This window comes from Crassostrea angulata, chromosome 3 (assembly GCF_025612915.1).
Source record: "Crassostrea angulata isolate pt1a10 chromosome 3, ASM2561291v2, whole genome shotgun sequence".
NCBI classification, from domain to species: Eukaryota; Metazoa; Mollusca; class Bivalvia; order Ostreida; family Ostreidae; genus Magallana; species Magallana angulata.
This window is the reverse complement of record NC_069113.1, coordinates 41,785,772-41,801,458: the sequence shown is the minus strand read 5'-3', so window position 1 is coordinate 41,801,458 and position 15,687 is coordinate 41,785,772. Positions and strand designations below refer to the sequence as shown.

General features: G+C 33.6%; 3 protein-coding genes across 4 annotated transcripts; all 3 read left to right on the top strand.

The window, feature by feature from the left end:
- Positions 1 to 1,055: 1,055 nt before the first annotated feature.
- LOC128176627 (short-chain collagen C4-like) lies at positions 1,056 to 2,637 on the top strand. The gene is made up of 3 exons (XM_052843084.1): positions 1,056 to 1,547; positions 1,714 to 1,782; positions 2,111 to 2,637. Exons 1-3 carry the CDS (start codon positions 1,328 to 1,330, stop codon positions 2,593 to 2,595), a joined length of 774 nt encoding a protein of 257 aa, XP_052699044.1. The 5' UTR covers positions 1,056 to 1,327; the 3' UTR covers positions 2,596 to 2,637.
- Positions 2,638 to 3,376: 739 nt separating this feature from the next.
- Positions 3,377 to 5,993, top strand: LOC128176628 (short-chain collagen C4-like). Its single transcript, XM_052843085.1, has 3 exons — positions 3,377 to 3,618; positions 3,796 to 3,864; positions 4,328 to 5,993. Exons 1-3 carry the CDS (start codon positions 3,402 to 3,404, stop codon positions 4,810 to 4,812), a joined length of 771 nt encoding a protein of 256 aa, XP_052699045.1. The 5' UTR covers positions 3,377 to 3,401; the 3' UTR covers positions 4,813 to 5,993.
- Positions 5,994 to 6,186: 193 nt separating this feature from the next.
- Positions 6,187 to 15,008, top strand: LOC128176624 (hemicentin-2-like). Of its 2 annotated transcripts, none has more exons than XM_052843080.1 (6): positions 6,187 to 6,352; positions 10,311 to 10,387; positions 10,643 to 10,838; positions 10,991 to 11,014; positions 13,689 to 13,823; positions 14,029 to 15,008. In XM_052843080.1, the coding sequence occupies exons 1-6, from the start codon at positions 6,298 to 6,300 to the stop codon at positions 14,409 to 14,411; spliced, it is 870 nt and encodes a 289-aa protein (XP_052699040.1). In that variant the 5' UTR covers positions 6,187 to 6,297; the 3' UTR covers positions 14,412 to 15,008. The 2 variants fall into 2 exon arrangements, with proteins under 2 accessions (XP_052699040.1, XP_052699039.1); XM_052843079.1 differs by having other exon boundaries at positions 10,991 to 11,140.
- The last annotated feature ends 679 nt before the right edge of the window (positions 15,009 to 15,687 follow it).

Genomic DNA, 15,687 nt, shown 5'->3' with positions numbered 1-15,687 from the left:
GACATGAGAAACTTAGTAAGTACCAGGAAACAATCACGACGACTATATATCCCTCTCTAGGGGTTCCCGAAATTGAAGGATTTCTTGCTAGGGGCCCCTTAGTAGGGGCAATAAAGCCAGCATCTCTCTGATATTAGCATCTTTGTTACACCTAGTAAGCGTTTGGACAGCAATAGTAACAGTTATTTGCTTTTCTGCAGTATCCGGGTGATTCTCAGTTCAGCAACATCTTTTAGGAACGAACAGTGTCCCCTCGAACTTGTACTTGAAGACATAGAAAAGAATATTAAATTGGTGCGTATCGATATGGCGTCGTTGATTTCCATAGTGTTATCTGTTGTGTTTTTAACTTAAAAAGTGAAAGGCTGATTTATCAAAATAGTAAGTTGTCTTTGCATTTATTGTGTCTAGTAAGGCTGTCAGTTCTTGGTACAAGAGCCAAGATTTGTATTTGTATCGTTTCCGCATAAAACATATGAACTGATATACAGGTGTAAACTTTAACAAATAATACACATGATATCAAAGCTCATTTGTAGATAAGGAAATAGTTACGGTTTTTCATACTATTGCTTCAATGCTGCTTTAAAAAAACCCAGAAAGGATTGTCAAAACGTTCAACGAAAATGCATGAGCTTGGTTGTTACGTGATCAAATATTGTAAAGTAAAAAGATTTTCTTATGAGATTGGATTATGTATTGTTAACTTATAAACATTGTACTTTTTATTTCTTGTTTTGAGTTTTAAAGAGAGAGAGACAAAATGATATAAAGGTATGATCCTAACTGTGTGTTCATATTTATAAAAAGCAGCAGACATGCCCTAAGCTCCTCGCATCATGTAGTCAATGATAAAATGTTTGTTCCTTTTCAAGGGTACAATTTATTCTTAAAACTCGAACATTGACTGTGAGCCGCAGCAAGATTATAAAAGCGTTGGAAATTGCACAGTGTTAATGTAATTTCTAACACCAAATTCTTATCAATGCAACTTTTCCTGGTATGAATTTGACAGTCAATGTTCTTGTAATGTGGAATGTCAACAATTTAAAACAACCTACGAGTTATATGTAAACATTACATTGACTTTATTTAAAAAGATGCTTAAAATTAGACACAATAATAGTTTAAAATTTAACATTATAACAGTTCTGAGTTAAAGTAATATAAAAATCTTTTGAGATAAATCTGCAATGTTCAAAATGATTTTCTGATATAACATGAAAATGGTCTACTTTTATCTTTGTGTACCGGCTTTCCATTTTGTCACAGATAAGATAATTAATCTTAGAGAGTTGAATGTCCGTGCACCTCAAATTCCTTCAATATGTTTCTCTTAAATTGGATATTCCTTCTTTTTGGGTCTTCCCTTTTGAAAGTTAACGGCGTATCCGAAAAGATATCACAGAAGCGACTTTTGCTGAATGATCCTAGTGCCCTCCTCTCCCGAATAGAGGACGTGGAGAGGAAAATGCTGGCGATGGATACACAAATGACTCAGCTTAAGAGTCAACTGGACAACGGATTGCTATCTCATCACAAATCTGGTAATTATTAAACACAACACTTATCCCACGATATGCAAACCATACCTTTTATATTAAATTTGAATTGAATATATTTTGGCACAAACATACAATTCGAATTTGGCACATGCTTAGAAATTTAGACCACCTTTTCCCACTTTATTCTTTCATTGTTGCTATTAAAAAGGAGCTGTGTTTACTCGTTGGGGTAGAAAGACTTGTCCAGTCGTGAATGGCACCACCATTCTATACAGTGGTAAGTAAGATTAAAAGAGAGTCTGTTAAGAGAAAACAAACATGGGTCACTTTAATAGTGAACACAAGTCTAATATAATGATATATAAACAGGTATTTGACAGAATAATAGGCGGGTGATTTAATAGTTGAGAATACTACAAATTATTTACAATGACACCTTTTCTATGCAATTATATATGGCATCATCCATATTTTGGTCATATGGATCCTGTCAAGATTTATGTGTGTAAGGCGTGGCATTAATTAAGTGGTCAATAATTTTAATGCCGTAGACTTTTTGAGCAATGAACACGTGTCGTAAATATTATCCAATGTTTAAACTTTAGGCGTTGCAGCTGGAAGAATCTACAATGATAAAGGAGATGGAATCAATACATTGTGCATGCCGCATAACCCTGATTCCGCTCCCGTAGATCTACTAGGTGCGCCTAACCAATACCATTTTGGCCGTATATTCGGGTCTGAGTACGAATTTTCGTACAAAAATGTAGCTCGTAATGACGATGTACCATGTGCTGTTTGCTACGACGTCTATGCTACCACTTCTGTGATGATTCCAGGAAAAATTGTTTGTCCTAGTCACTGGACCAAACAATTCGACGGATTCTTATCGTCAGGATCTCACTATACTGACCAAACTGGGGGAGAATACCTATGCTTGGATAGAGATCCAGAGTATGCAACAGAGGGCGCTAGACAGCAAGACTACAATGGCCGTGTGTTTTACCCCGTGGAGGCAGTCTGTGGATCGCTTCCGTGCCCACCTTATGAAAACGGCAAATACGTCTCTTGTGTTGTTTGTATCAAGTAAACATTAAATGATTCACAAACAAGGAAGTTGTGCCAATAAGTTGTGCCTGGGTGACTAAAAGATTACATATTTACAAGTTGTTTGAAAAAGTACAAACGTAATACTTATTCTCATGTCATCGACTTTAAGTGCCATTGAAAGACGTAACGCCTAAGGAGTGTTTGGCTATTCAAAAATAATGTTACTCATCTCGCATCATGACAAATTAACACTGTAATGCACTTTTTTTATTTAAAAGTTTTGATCAAGAGTCAACAGACTTGGACAACTGAGCTATACTGGGAAACAATTAAACACGACGCATATGTAGTTCCCTCTTCGTGTTCCCGTACTTGAACGACTTCCTGTTCTAGACCTTAACCAATGTGTAATCTTTTTTGTTTTATTCTCAAGATGCAAACGCAATATAAATTGATTTATGAAATAGTGGTAGTTGTGATCGTTTAAATTTGACAGAATATACAAACATATTACCCTTTCTGTGTATTCCCTATATAGAAATATATGCATGTTAAGGTCGCCGCGAGATTATAAAAGCAATGCCGATATTAAAGATGTAATATAAAATAAGGAACATCATATTCTGAACTCATTTTTTTCTAGTGTGAACTCTGCATTATTTCAGTTCTTGCAATTTCTAATGCCAATAATTTAACCCTACAGTATACAATAATGAATAAATGCTAGTTATTCGTTATTTGTTAATAGAATACGTTTATCTTAATGTACTAGTTTCCCATTGTTTGACATGATAAGATGGTCAATCTCTGAACGTTGAATGTCAGTGCACTTATTATACCATAGATATGTCAATCTTATATTGGAGTTTCCTTCTTCTGCCTCTGCTATTGAAGGTTGAATGTGTATCCGAAAAGGTTTCAACAAAACGACTTTTGCTGACTGACCCTAATGCCCTCCTCTCTCGAATGGAAGATATGGATAGGAAAATGCTGGCGATGAATGCACAAATTACTGACCTGAAGAGTCAACTGGACAGCGTTATGAAATCTCATCATAAATCTGGTAATTTTCTTTGTACAGCGCTCATGGCATAAGTGCTTTTCCAAACTTATAGGCTGTCCATTTCATTTTTGGTTTGAAGATATTTTTTATTGTAGAAATTTACAACTTGGATTAGAAACAAACGTAAACACTAAGACCCCCCCCCCCAATTTATTCATATTTTTTGTTTTTTGAAAGGAGCTGTATATACTCGTTGGGGTAGAGCGACTTGTCCGGAGGTGAATGGAACCACTATTTTGTACAGTGGTAAGTTATGCGAATTTAAAGTAGTCCGTCAAGAGCAAAACGAAGATTATTTTTTCGGAATAATTTACTTCTACTACTGTATATCGATGTATCTGCCTCATTTTGATAAAAACATTTTTGTGTTTAAAAAGAGAAAAAAAACCGGATACTAATTCAATTCAAGTGAAAACGCGTCGTCCTATCAAGTGGGAAAAACGTCCATATGGTAATGATAAACTTAAAGCTAGGTATTTCTCAAAATGATTTGTAGTACTTATGATGCATCTTATTGAAAGGTACAGAAATAAGCTTACGTAAAGTCATTGAAAAAGATACCTTAATGTGTCCTAATTTGTGACCTCAATTTTGTTTGAATGGATGCGTAATGCTGTGTCTTAAGATATGACATTTTTTGACGAATTTAGAATAATTTTCAAGCCATGCACTCTTGAATGAATAACGATAAACATTTTTTAAACTTTAGGCATTGCGGCAGGAAGAAACTACAATGATCAAGGAGATGGAATTAACACATTGTGCATGCCGCATAACCCTGATTCCGCTCCCTTAGATCTACCAGTTGCGCAAAACCAATATCATTTTGGTCGAATATACGGATCTGAGTATGAATTTTCGTACAAAAAAGCAGCTTATAATGACGATGTACCATGTGCTGTTTGTTACGATATTTATGCATCTACTTCTGTGATGATCCCTGGAAAAACTCTTTGTCCTAGTCACTGGACCATTCAGTTCGACGGCTTCTTAACATCAGACGCTCACTACTCCGGCCACCCTGGAGCAGAGTATTTATGTATGGATAGCAATCCAGAGTATGCAACAGAGGGCGCTAGACAGCAAGACTACAACGGCCGTGTGTTTTACCCCGTGGAGGCAGTCTGTGGGTCGCTTCCGTGCCCACCTTATGAAAATGGCAAATACGTCTCGTGTGTTGTTTGTACCAAGTGAACATCGAACGATTCATATCAGAAAGACAGAAAAAAAGCTGTGTGTTTTACGTGAAACTAGAAATAGCTAAGAATGTTGTAGAGGTAGGATAAATAAAGAACTAAATATTTCTTGTCCTAAATGACAAATGGAATAAAACTAAGCTGCATGTCACAAAGCTTACGTCAAAATAGCAAATCTGTTAAACCTCTTGTAATAATCATCAACTTGCAAAATTATCAATTCAAAACTTTCTCATTCTTTTTGAAACTATACAATATGTATCGAAACATTTTTCAATTTCAATACAAAATATAATTTGCTGAAACATTTGATTAATAGTCAATAATAAACATTTATAATGTAACTGTAATACAAAGTTATCATAGAATTTTCTTTAATTATTTTCTCAGTTTTGATGAAATTTTCAATAAAGACTTACGTTAGATAATTGTCATACTTAGTTCAGTATTTCTTTACCTAAGGTACAACTATATACCATCCTCATTCTTCATAAACCATACAATTTACAGTTAATAAGCTAAGCAAATATCTACAAATGTACTTTTAAATGCCAACCATTTTTTATCAACAATTTAATGAAGGTCAGCTCTTTTTGGAGCATGCCATCGTTGGAAACCAAAGGCAGGTCTTGTATTCATTTACTGACCATAGATAGCTGTATTCATGAACGCTATTGAAAACCATAAGAAAGAAACAACAGACATTTATATAAGCAGTTCTCTTGTAAATGATTTACACACTAAAATACTAGTATGTAGTGTTCAGTTTACGATTAAGTTTGGTACTCTGAGTACCAGCCTTTAATAGTGCGTTACTTATTACTAAAACTTGATAGAAAATCTTTTTGCGAGTGATTTGTGGACCCTGGACTTGTTACTTGACTCTGGACCTGACATTTAACACTTGGCGGTGAATGATCAGTCTACAAACTACTAACTCATTATGCGCACTTCTGAGGGATTGATCCATATAATATGAAAAAGACTTTTCAAATGTACATCAAAGTGAATGACACTTTTCACCGGAATAAAGATACCTGTTAAATCTTTATTGCTAAAGGAATTACTTATTTCGATCAGAAATTGCTATTACATATACTTTGAAATATGGTAAGGTATAATTTACAATATATTGAACACCTCAAATGTTCAATTACATAACTACATGTATGCATTAAGAAATTGGTTTACCCAACTTTATTTTCAACGAATTACTGACAAATTTTTATGTAACAATGATATTCATTTTAACAAAACTATGCAATGTGATACCATCTGGCTGAATGTGATGGGCAACCTCTTCAAAGTTCCTGAAAGCAGTACATTTTTAACATACGATAAATATGAACGCTGTATCTAAACAAGGAAGTAATACTGTGTGTCAGGCACAACGAGATACATGATTATGTTATAAACCCTTATTTACGAGCCGAACACGGAGATCTGAAGCAGGGGTCAATAAAATTTGGAGAATACCTTAAATATGTACGCATCTATTTGTTTTTTAGCCTTATCCAGTGTCATCCATGCAGAGCCAGGTACGTTGATTGTACTACTGTACTTGCATTGTTTGCTGATAATTAATTTAACAACTTCGTTGATAAAATGAAGTAACTAAAGATATCAATGATGAGTTCATGAACTGGACGTGTTCTGCCAAGTTATGAATCGCATCTTCGACCCTATTTGTAAAACACCCATGCATTGATGATGCTTCTTAATATGTTCGAACCTTGTTTAATCAAAGTACTGAAAGTACTGAGAGACGGAGGCATCATTGCGGAGGATATTAATCTAATAATTCCAAGTATTGAAGTACCGACGGTAGTTGATTTCATCGATTGATATTTATCTTAAAATCAACGATATGTAATTTCGCAGTAGTTTCTTAGTATATGAATTTTCGGGCTTTTCCGACAATTTTAAGAATTTTAGGAAAACATCATGTGAATCATGTTGCGTGATATTTTAAGATAGAATAAATTCCATCACACTATGTATCAGTAATGCAAATATTTCTGGAAAATTATATGGATCCAAACAATATTTAACTATAATAATATTTAATGCTTCAGAATGCATTACATCGAATTTATCGATTATTTTCGAGATCAAGGTTTTGTCTGCGATGATGATCTGTGGTTAGGTCCAAACACAGTTTTACATCCGGTTTGCCAGAGTAACTGCATAGAAGAGTTGATTAAAATCAACTCCCAAAAATAATAGTGGTTTTTTCTTCTTCAAATTTTAAGGTATAGAAGGTTTAGAGTATCAATTAAGAGTTTGCAATACTAAATACTACAGGACAGAAACTACTTTGCTAACATATTCATGCTCTTTTATGGAATATGCAAAAACAAATTACAAACAAAAAAATATTCTGTTAGTTAGTACTATACCTAATGATTCACAATATATACTAAAATTTATGATATATAATCAAAAAAAACTTTTGAACACTGAACTTTTTCATATAAAAAAAATCGTTCATGCTTAAAAACCCCTTATGTTACATGTAAGTAATACATGCATGATCTCAATCTCGCATAGTTGTTGTTCTTTTTCTTTTTCAGAATGTACGATTCGATTGTAGAGAGTGATCAAATATATTTCTAAGCGTTTCAAAATGTTATGGAAATGATATATTTATATATGAGAGACGCTACAACTCATTTTGCCCAATGTCGCTCAAAATGACCGTTGATTTAATCATTTCAGGCGGTCCAAAAAGTAAATATTGCTAGCTCAATCTTTTGATCAACAACTTAGCGCATCAACTGAAAACATTTCATCGTGACTTTCTGCAAGGGATGAAAATATTACGAATTTATACAGATTTTACTTGTGGTGTAAACAAAATTTTGGAGATACAAATTTAGAATTTCGGCAAAAATATTTAACACGCAAATTGCGAGCTTTTTTTTTGGCTGTAAAAAGATTCAACCTTTCAGTATATGCACGACTTCTATTCTTTTATCTAACTTTTTAGCTCACCTGATCCAAAGGATCAAGTGAGCTTTTCTGATCACAATTTGTCCGTTGTCTGTCGTTGTCGTCGTAGTCGTCATAGTCGTCGTTGTCGTCGTCGTTGTTGTAAACTTTTCACATTTTCATCTTCTTCTCACGAACCACTGGGCAGATTTCAACCAAATTTGGCACAAAGCACCACTAGGTAAAGGGATTCAAATTTGTTCAAATGAAGGGCCACGCCCTCTTTAAGAGGAGATAATTGAGAATTATTAAAAATTTGTTGGTATTTTTCAAAAATCTTCTTCTCAAAAGCTATTTGGCCTGAAAAGCTTCAACTTGTGTGGAGGCATCCTCAGGTAGTGTAGATTCAAATTTGTTCAAATCATTGTCCCCGGGGGTAGGGTAGGGCCACAATAGGGGGATCAAGTTTTACATAGGAATATATAGAGAAAATCTTTAAAAATCTTCTTCTCAAAAACTATCAGGCCAGAAAAGCTCAAATAAAAATGGGAGCCTCCTCAGATAGTGTAGATTCAAGTTTGTTCAAATCATGGTACCCGGGGATAGGGTGGGGCTACAATTGGGGGATGAAGTTTTACATAGGAATATATAGAGAAAATCTTTAAAAATCTTCTTCTCAAAAACTATTAGGCCAGGAAAGCTCAAAGAGTGGAAGCATCCTCAGATAGCGTAGATTCAAGGTTGTTCAAATCATGGTCCGCGGGGGGAGGGTGGGGCCACATTTGGGGGATAAATTTTATACAGGAATATATAGAGAAAACCTTAAAAAAAATTCTTTTAAAAACTATTTAGCCAAGAAAGCTTAAATTGGCGTGTAACTATCCTCTGATAATGTAGATTCAAGTTTCTTCAAATCATGGTCCCTGGGGGTAAGGCGGAGCCATAATGGGGGATAAATTTGTATATATATAGAAAATCTTTAAAAATCTTCTTCTCAAAACTATTAGGCCAGGAAAGCCCAATTTTGAGTGGAAGCATCCCCAGATCATATAGATTCAAGTTTGTTTAAATAATAGTCCAGGGGTAGGGTGAGGCCACAATGGCGGATGATTTTTTACATAGAAATATATAGAGAAAATCTTTAAAAATCTTCTCTTTAAAGACTATTAGGCAAGAAAAGCTTAAACTTGTGTAGAGGCGTCCTTGGAAAATGTAAATTCAAGTTTGCAAAATCACAATCCCTAGTGATAGTGCGGGGCCGTGATGGCGGTTTGAATTTTTACATCGGTATATATAGAGAAAATCTTTAAAAATATTCTGGGTAAGTTTTCGGTCCAAAACTAAGTACTAGTGTGAAAGCACAGGTTATGCAGATTTAAGTTTGATGAAACCATGATTCCCTAGAGAAAAGTGGGGCCACGAAATGGGGGAGGGGGGTATATAGGAATAGAGAAAAATCTTCTTACAGGTACATCAACAAAAGGGGCTTGGTATTTCCCCCCAAAAAGAGGTGGATAAGAATTGGCAGATTTTCATTTTTTTTTAGCAAGTACTGTACTTAGTTGTCAAGATATTTTGATACAGTAATGCTAATTAGATCAGAATTAAGGCAATTGTTGCTCAGGTGAGCGATGTGGCCCCTGGGCCTCTTGTTTTCATATGCTGATACTTCTTGTTGTACATACATGTATACCGATGCATAAACTTTATTTATATAGTTGGTTACATCTACTCTTTTCCTCTTTATTCTGGTGCATTTTTTAATCCGATACTTTGTCTTTATATGTTGATATTTTAATTTTGCTACACATAACCTTAATATAAAAATCCGCTCGGGCTCAGGACGAATTTTGTACAATGTTTGAAAAAGGTATACAACTGTATTGGGTGAATCATTCTATTCTGCTACTAGGAACAGAAATATGCTAAACTGTGAGCAATAAAAAATGGATCAAATTAGCAGTGCATTCAGAAATTATTTTTTTAGGGTTTCCTGTAGCTGAATGTAAAAACCCCTACATCGACAAAAAAGCTTTAAGTGGTATCCATGAAATGTAATATGATATTTTCTTTATTCCCCATTCTCATATGTTTGGGTAGGAAATATCCTTACCTATGAATATTTATACGTTGCATTGCCTGTCACTGTAATTGACAAGTAATTTAATCATAAAATCAGGAGACCAACATAGAGGAATAACTTTACAGATCTCTTAGCAGAAGTAAATTGTTATTCTGAATTCTAGAACATAATGGTAAAGGCAATTTATCTTTTGGTAACCAACAATGTTGTAGAGAAGGATTGTCTAAGACCGGATGGTGTGTCCAACTCTTGAAGCAGTTGGGTTTGTCCAAAGGTTTTATTCAAATTTTTCAGCTCTCTTCCCCTAACAAGGGGTGGTGAAAGAGGAATAAAGAAAAAATGTTTTTCCAAACTTTTATAAATAACTAAATATATAGTTAGCAAGTTACACTATTTCGAGTTAGTTTGTGTGTTTAGGATGCATTTGATTATATTTCTATCGTAGAGTCAGTTCTACATCGTTGCTTTAATCACTCTTTTAGAAAGGGTGATACTAGAATATGAACTGGGAGACAATTTACAATATCCATTATACTGCAAAGTGGGTGATATTAACAAGGTAAGTCTTGAGATCAATTTCTTTCAACTTGATAAAGTTAATCTTGTATCGTAAACCAACTATTTGGTTCAGAATGCATGGTACAAACCTTTTTTAATAAAAGTCATTCACAGGACAAGATTAGTTCAATGAAACCCATTTTATATACAGTTGTTACTTATTTAAAACATCTCCTCCTTTTTCTGAGAACTAATCATGGCAAGAGTGAGTGGCAACAAAGGATCTACTTTGAAGCTGTATCATTATATGATTTAGAGCTCATGGAAACGAAGTGATGTACCGATATCTGCCGGTGAATATGTTTTTGATAACAAAAAATATTCACTCGATGATAAGAGTCCGCCAGAATATAATCTAAAGTTGAAGAAGAGCTTGTTGAAGAACGATGCAGGAAAATATTCATGCACAGAGGGGAGTAAAGAAATCAAAATCTATATCCTGATAGCGAAAGGTTATGTGTCATAGTGTTTCACATCAGTGCTCTTTATTTATATTCAATCATGATGCAGAACCACTGTCTTAGTGGATCTTTATTTTGTTTAAAAGGATATCCAATTTCACGTGACTTTTAATTTGATTTGTTTTGATTTCATTGAAAAAAAGAGTCGGCATCAATTCCGAAACACAGTGAGTCTTCCATATACAGCATGTTAGGCGATACAGTTAATCTTTGGTGTAATGCCACCGGGTATCCAGAACCTACAGTCACCTGGTATGCATACCAGCAAACAGGGTCTGGGGAAAAGCTTGAAAGTAAGTCGAATGTATAATTCTTGTATAAAAGCTTCTTCTTTTTTTTTTCTTTTTTTTTTTTTTTATAGAAGTTTACTTCAGAAACAGTTACGTCTGTCGGTTTCAATCAATATTAACATAAATTTAAAATCATTTCTGTGTTTTTTTTTAACCACACACAAGATGGTTTCCCGCGCAAGCACACTTTACACATTAATATGATACAATGATTAATATGTTAAACCCCCAAAACAACTACTTGGGTGGACATTTATAGGATCAGAGTTGAAAAATCTAAACTGAAATGGATGATACATACATGTTATTTTTGTTGCAACTGACCATGTTGACTGGAACAACAAAAACAATAAAACTTTTTAAACTCTATTTCAATCCAGTAATTTGGTAGTTAGTGCGTAATATCTCTAAATGTTGTTCTTTATGTCAAATTTTACTATTTAAGAAATGAATTTAATAATTGTTCTATTGGTCAACGTGTCAAAGGAAAAAATTGACAGAAAAACTTTTTCAAAATTTCGCTATGCGCAAAAATAAAGTTTTCCGGTCTCAATTTTTCCTTTGATACGTCGATCAATAGAAAAATTATTAAATTCATTTTAGTTAACATTTTCAAATCATAAAACGTGAAGTGTCATTGATCAAAAATGTATATAATGAAACCGAAGCGGCGCTTATAAATACAAAACAACAATATTCAAAATGGATGCGCCTTTAGCTGATGCAGAGCTGTTGAGGAGTTTAATGGATTAAACACAAGTAGGAAATTGAAATCTGAACCGGCTGAATTGAAAACGAAAGGAAAATACATGCGATTGCTTGTAATATTATTCACTGTGCATCATTTTAAGGTTCGTTAAAACTGGTTTTAATGAGACCTTATTTGCTGGAATATGCATCTGGTCATTATCATGATAGGTAACTAGATAGCCAGTGAGAAAATACGCTGAAGGAGTTGATGCACTACTCATTAACTTTGCTTTACCGTTTACAATACTTATTCTATTGACCGATCATGTACGTATGTTAATTTAAAACTCACCGTTAGCAAATTTGAACAGCAGTATTACTGTGAAAGTGTATATGCCTATATGTCAATTTTTATTATTCCTGACATTGGCACACCCAGCCTAGCCGTAAATGTTGATCGTTGATCTCAAGCAGACGAAATTGTTAGAAGATGCTTAATTTTCTATTTAGTGAATGAAATAATCTGAAGTTTTTGTTTGCAAGGTTAAACTTTTATTTCGTTATATTCATAAAGGCATATTTTGTTTGCTTACGATTAAACATACACAACTTGCCATTTTGTTGACAGTGTTTATTTTGGAAATTCCCAGTCTATAAATAGTGGTATATCAGAAAAGTAGAGAAAAGTAGTTCCGGCGAAAAACATTATTGATGCAGGCATCAAAGACATTTTTCAACCAATCAAAAGCGCCAATATATCGTCAAACTAAAAAATAATATTAATGATATTTTTACTAATTTAAATAACACACTGTTTGGACAAAAAATTGTTTGGAAGGGGGTTTCCCCCCAAATTAACCAATTTAACCCCAATATATTATTTATTCATGTAGACGCAAGACACAATCTGTTCTTTGTTTAACGATTAATGTATAAGGTTTACTTCCAAATGTCGTGGTAAAAAATGTATGAAATTTAAAAAAAAACGCTAGTTTATGCATATTAAACCAAATTTGTCAGATCCAATTTATCTGCCCAATGGTTAATTCGCCATGACGTTAATTAGTCCTGGGCAAACCGCTCTGGAATATTCTTTTTATCAAAACTAAAATCGCATCAAAATTTTTCATTTTTTCTGTTAACTTTTTGTATTAGCCGAAAATATCCGATCAAATGTGTCTGCCCGCAATTCATGATGAACTCGTCCTACACTTTTCGCCATGACATTAATTAGTCAACCCGCGATTTTGGTTATCCCATTCTTGAAAGTTCTATCTTGTTTGAGGTCGTGCTTTGAAAGCGTTCTGTACATCTAAAAATCGTGCACTCAAGAAACGAATTGTCCTATTTTATTATTTAACGTTTGTCAAATCTTCTCCAATTAAGAACTGCGAATCTAGGTCTATACATCAAAAATAAAAAATCGCACATTCAAGAAACGAATGGGCTCATCTTATTTATTAAACATTTTGTTAATCATAACTTCTATTTATACTCTAGATATGTTCCCAGTAATTATATTCACTTTCTACGTAATCATTTAATATAATTACATTGCTAGGATATATTTTGATGCAAACTCCCACTGACTTGGAACCGCTAAAGCGTATCCACCACCTTACTCTCATTTTTGCTATTTTGGGCTGGTTTATTGAAAATTAATGTAGGTTTTTGATTTATTTTATAATAACAATTTATCAGGTAAAATTCAATCATAGCTTACGGACATCTTATCACGCATGTTGAATTGCAAAAGCTGTAAGCAGTTACTGTGGTGCAGGCATTTTTTTAAGTTTATAGGCGAAATGTCTTAATTTATAAGGATAGAAGATTTTATTTATTTAATTTTTTTGCATAACAGGTATAGGAATCAGTGGAAACATGCTTGGTATACGTAATATATCCCAAAGCTGTAACACTATATATCAGTGTCAGGCAATCAACAGTTACAGAATGAAGAAACCCGTGGTGAAGAACATCACACTCAGAGTTGATTGTAAGTAAAATCATTTACACGTTGAATAATGAAACTAAAATGTAAAAGTTCAACAATTCTTTCTACTTATATTTAATGTGTGTCTTAGCTTAACAACTTAAGTCAGACTTTATTATTTTTGGTCGTTACATAGCCTTTTATAATGTAATTTTGTTTATTATGGAAACCATAAAAATATTCTATTTGTTAAACATGTTTTTATTAGTTATTCCTGACGTCTCTGTGGGTATCAAATTAAACGGTAAAGAAATCTTAAATGGTGGTTCCGTTCTGGGGAGAAAAAAAGACAGAGTGGTCCTGTCCTGTTCGATATATGCCGTCCCTCCACCCAATGTGACGTGGTCCAGGGATAACGTAACAATAGGAACATACCACCATGTGAACGGTGCAATTGAAAAATCCAGTAATACTGATCATTTCTTGTACGAATTAAAAACGAAGGCGTTAGAGACCAAAATAGGGATTACTGTTACGCTGGACTTTACGTTGGATGCTGATTACACCTTTGCCAGTTACCACTGTGACGCAGAGAATGAAGTAGGATCTAACAGGAAAACTGTGAAAATTAAACATGTTCAGAAGCGTTGATATATATACCACGAGCTCTTAAACATAGCTTAAATGAAACAGTGCTAAAAAGGAATACATGTTGATAATATAACAAGAAAAATAAAAGAGTTTAGACGCGTTGACATTCAATTTGAGAGCATTATTGTTTTCTTATATTACGTACTGTTCAAAATCGGAAAAATTCTGTGCCGTCTGAACATTGTTTGTGCTATTAATTCTAATTGCCTGAAGGATACTGAAAATAGTCCTTGTTTGTGTTATCGTGCAGAAGAGGCGTGCTTATGCTGCCAATGAGGTCGGTTTAATCATCAGGTCATCAAATGCTTAAAGATTTTCTTGTATTTATTAATTTTAACCCGACTATTAACAGAGTGGTAGCTTATGCAATATGCATGTATATAACATTATTCTACTATTCAATAAAAAATATTTTTTTTGTATTGTTGTAGTGGTAAATTTACGAGAATATCATTTATTATAACCGAGGTATTTTTACTTATTTCAAGGGGAAAAAAACAAAATACATGTAATGAAGTTTATTAATATCAAAAGATAAAAGATGTTTATAAGCGTTCAAAAATGTGATACGTTTCATTATTAAACAATTATAAACTGTCCTGTTTCCGTATGTATTTTGTTTTTATAGTTTCAATGGTCTGATTATGTGTGAAATCAAAATAACACATTTCCGCTTGTATGGTAAAGTACTATGCAGCTAATCTTTACAGGTTTATATAAACTTTTGTATTAATAATATTCCTCTTTTTTCCTGTATCCGTCATATCATCCTGTTCAGACCAAACCAAAATAGGAAAATAGTACTTTAGAAACTCAAGAAATTTCTTATCTTCAACGTAGCATATTCCTGGTTATAAACTTTGAGGGCCGCGTTTGGTGTTTTTTTTTCAAGTGTTCATGGTTGGACAAGTTGTGAATTGAATTGCTCTCTTCCCCGAAAAAAATATAAACATATTAAATAAACTTGATATCCTAAAAGTAGGTTTATGGTTATATAGTTTGATTATTACAAACTTTATGTATCAAAACATTTAGCTGCCTAGTATATGGAGTAAAGAACATTGAAAATTTATGAGATGGCATTCTTTTGATCCTTGTTCAACAATACGACACATATTTTAAATGGACACTTAATAAGCACATATTTCTTTAAGAAATGCCTTTCATTGGTGTGGGGTACTCTAGAATAAAATAGTTTCATACAACCGAGTTCATTTGCCAATACTTTAGAAGGATGACGATGTCAATTAGTAGTTCAGCCATATGATTTTCGAAG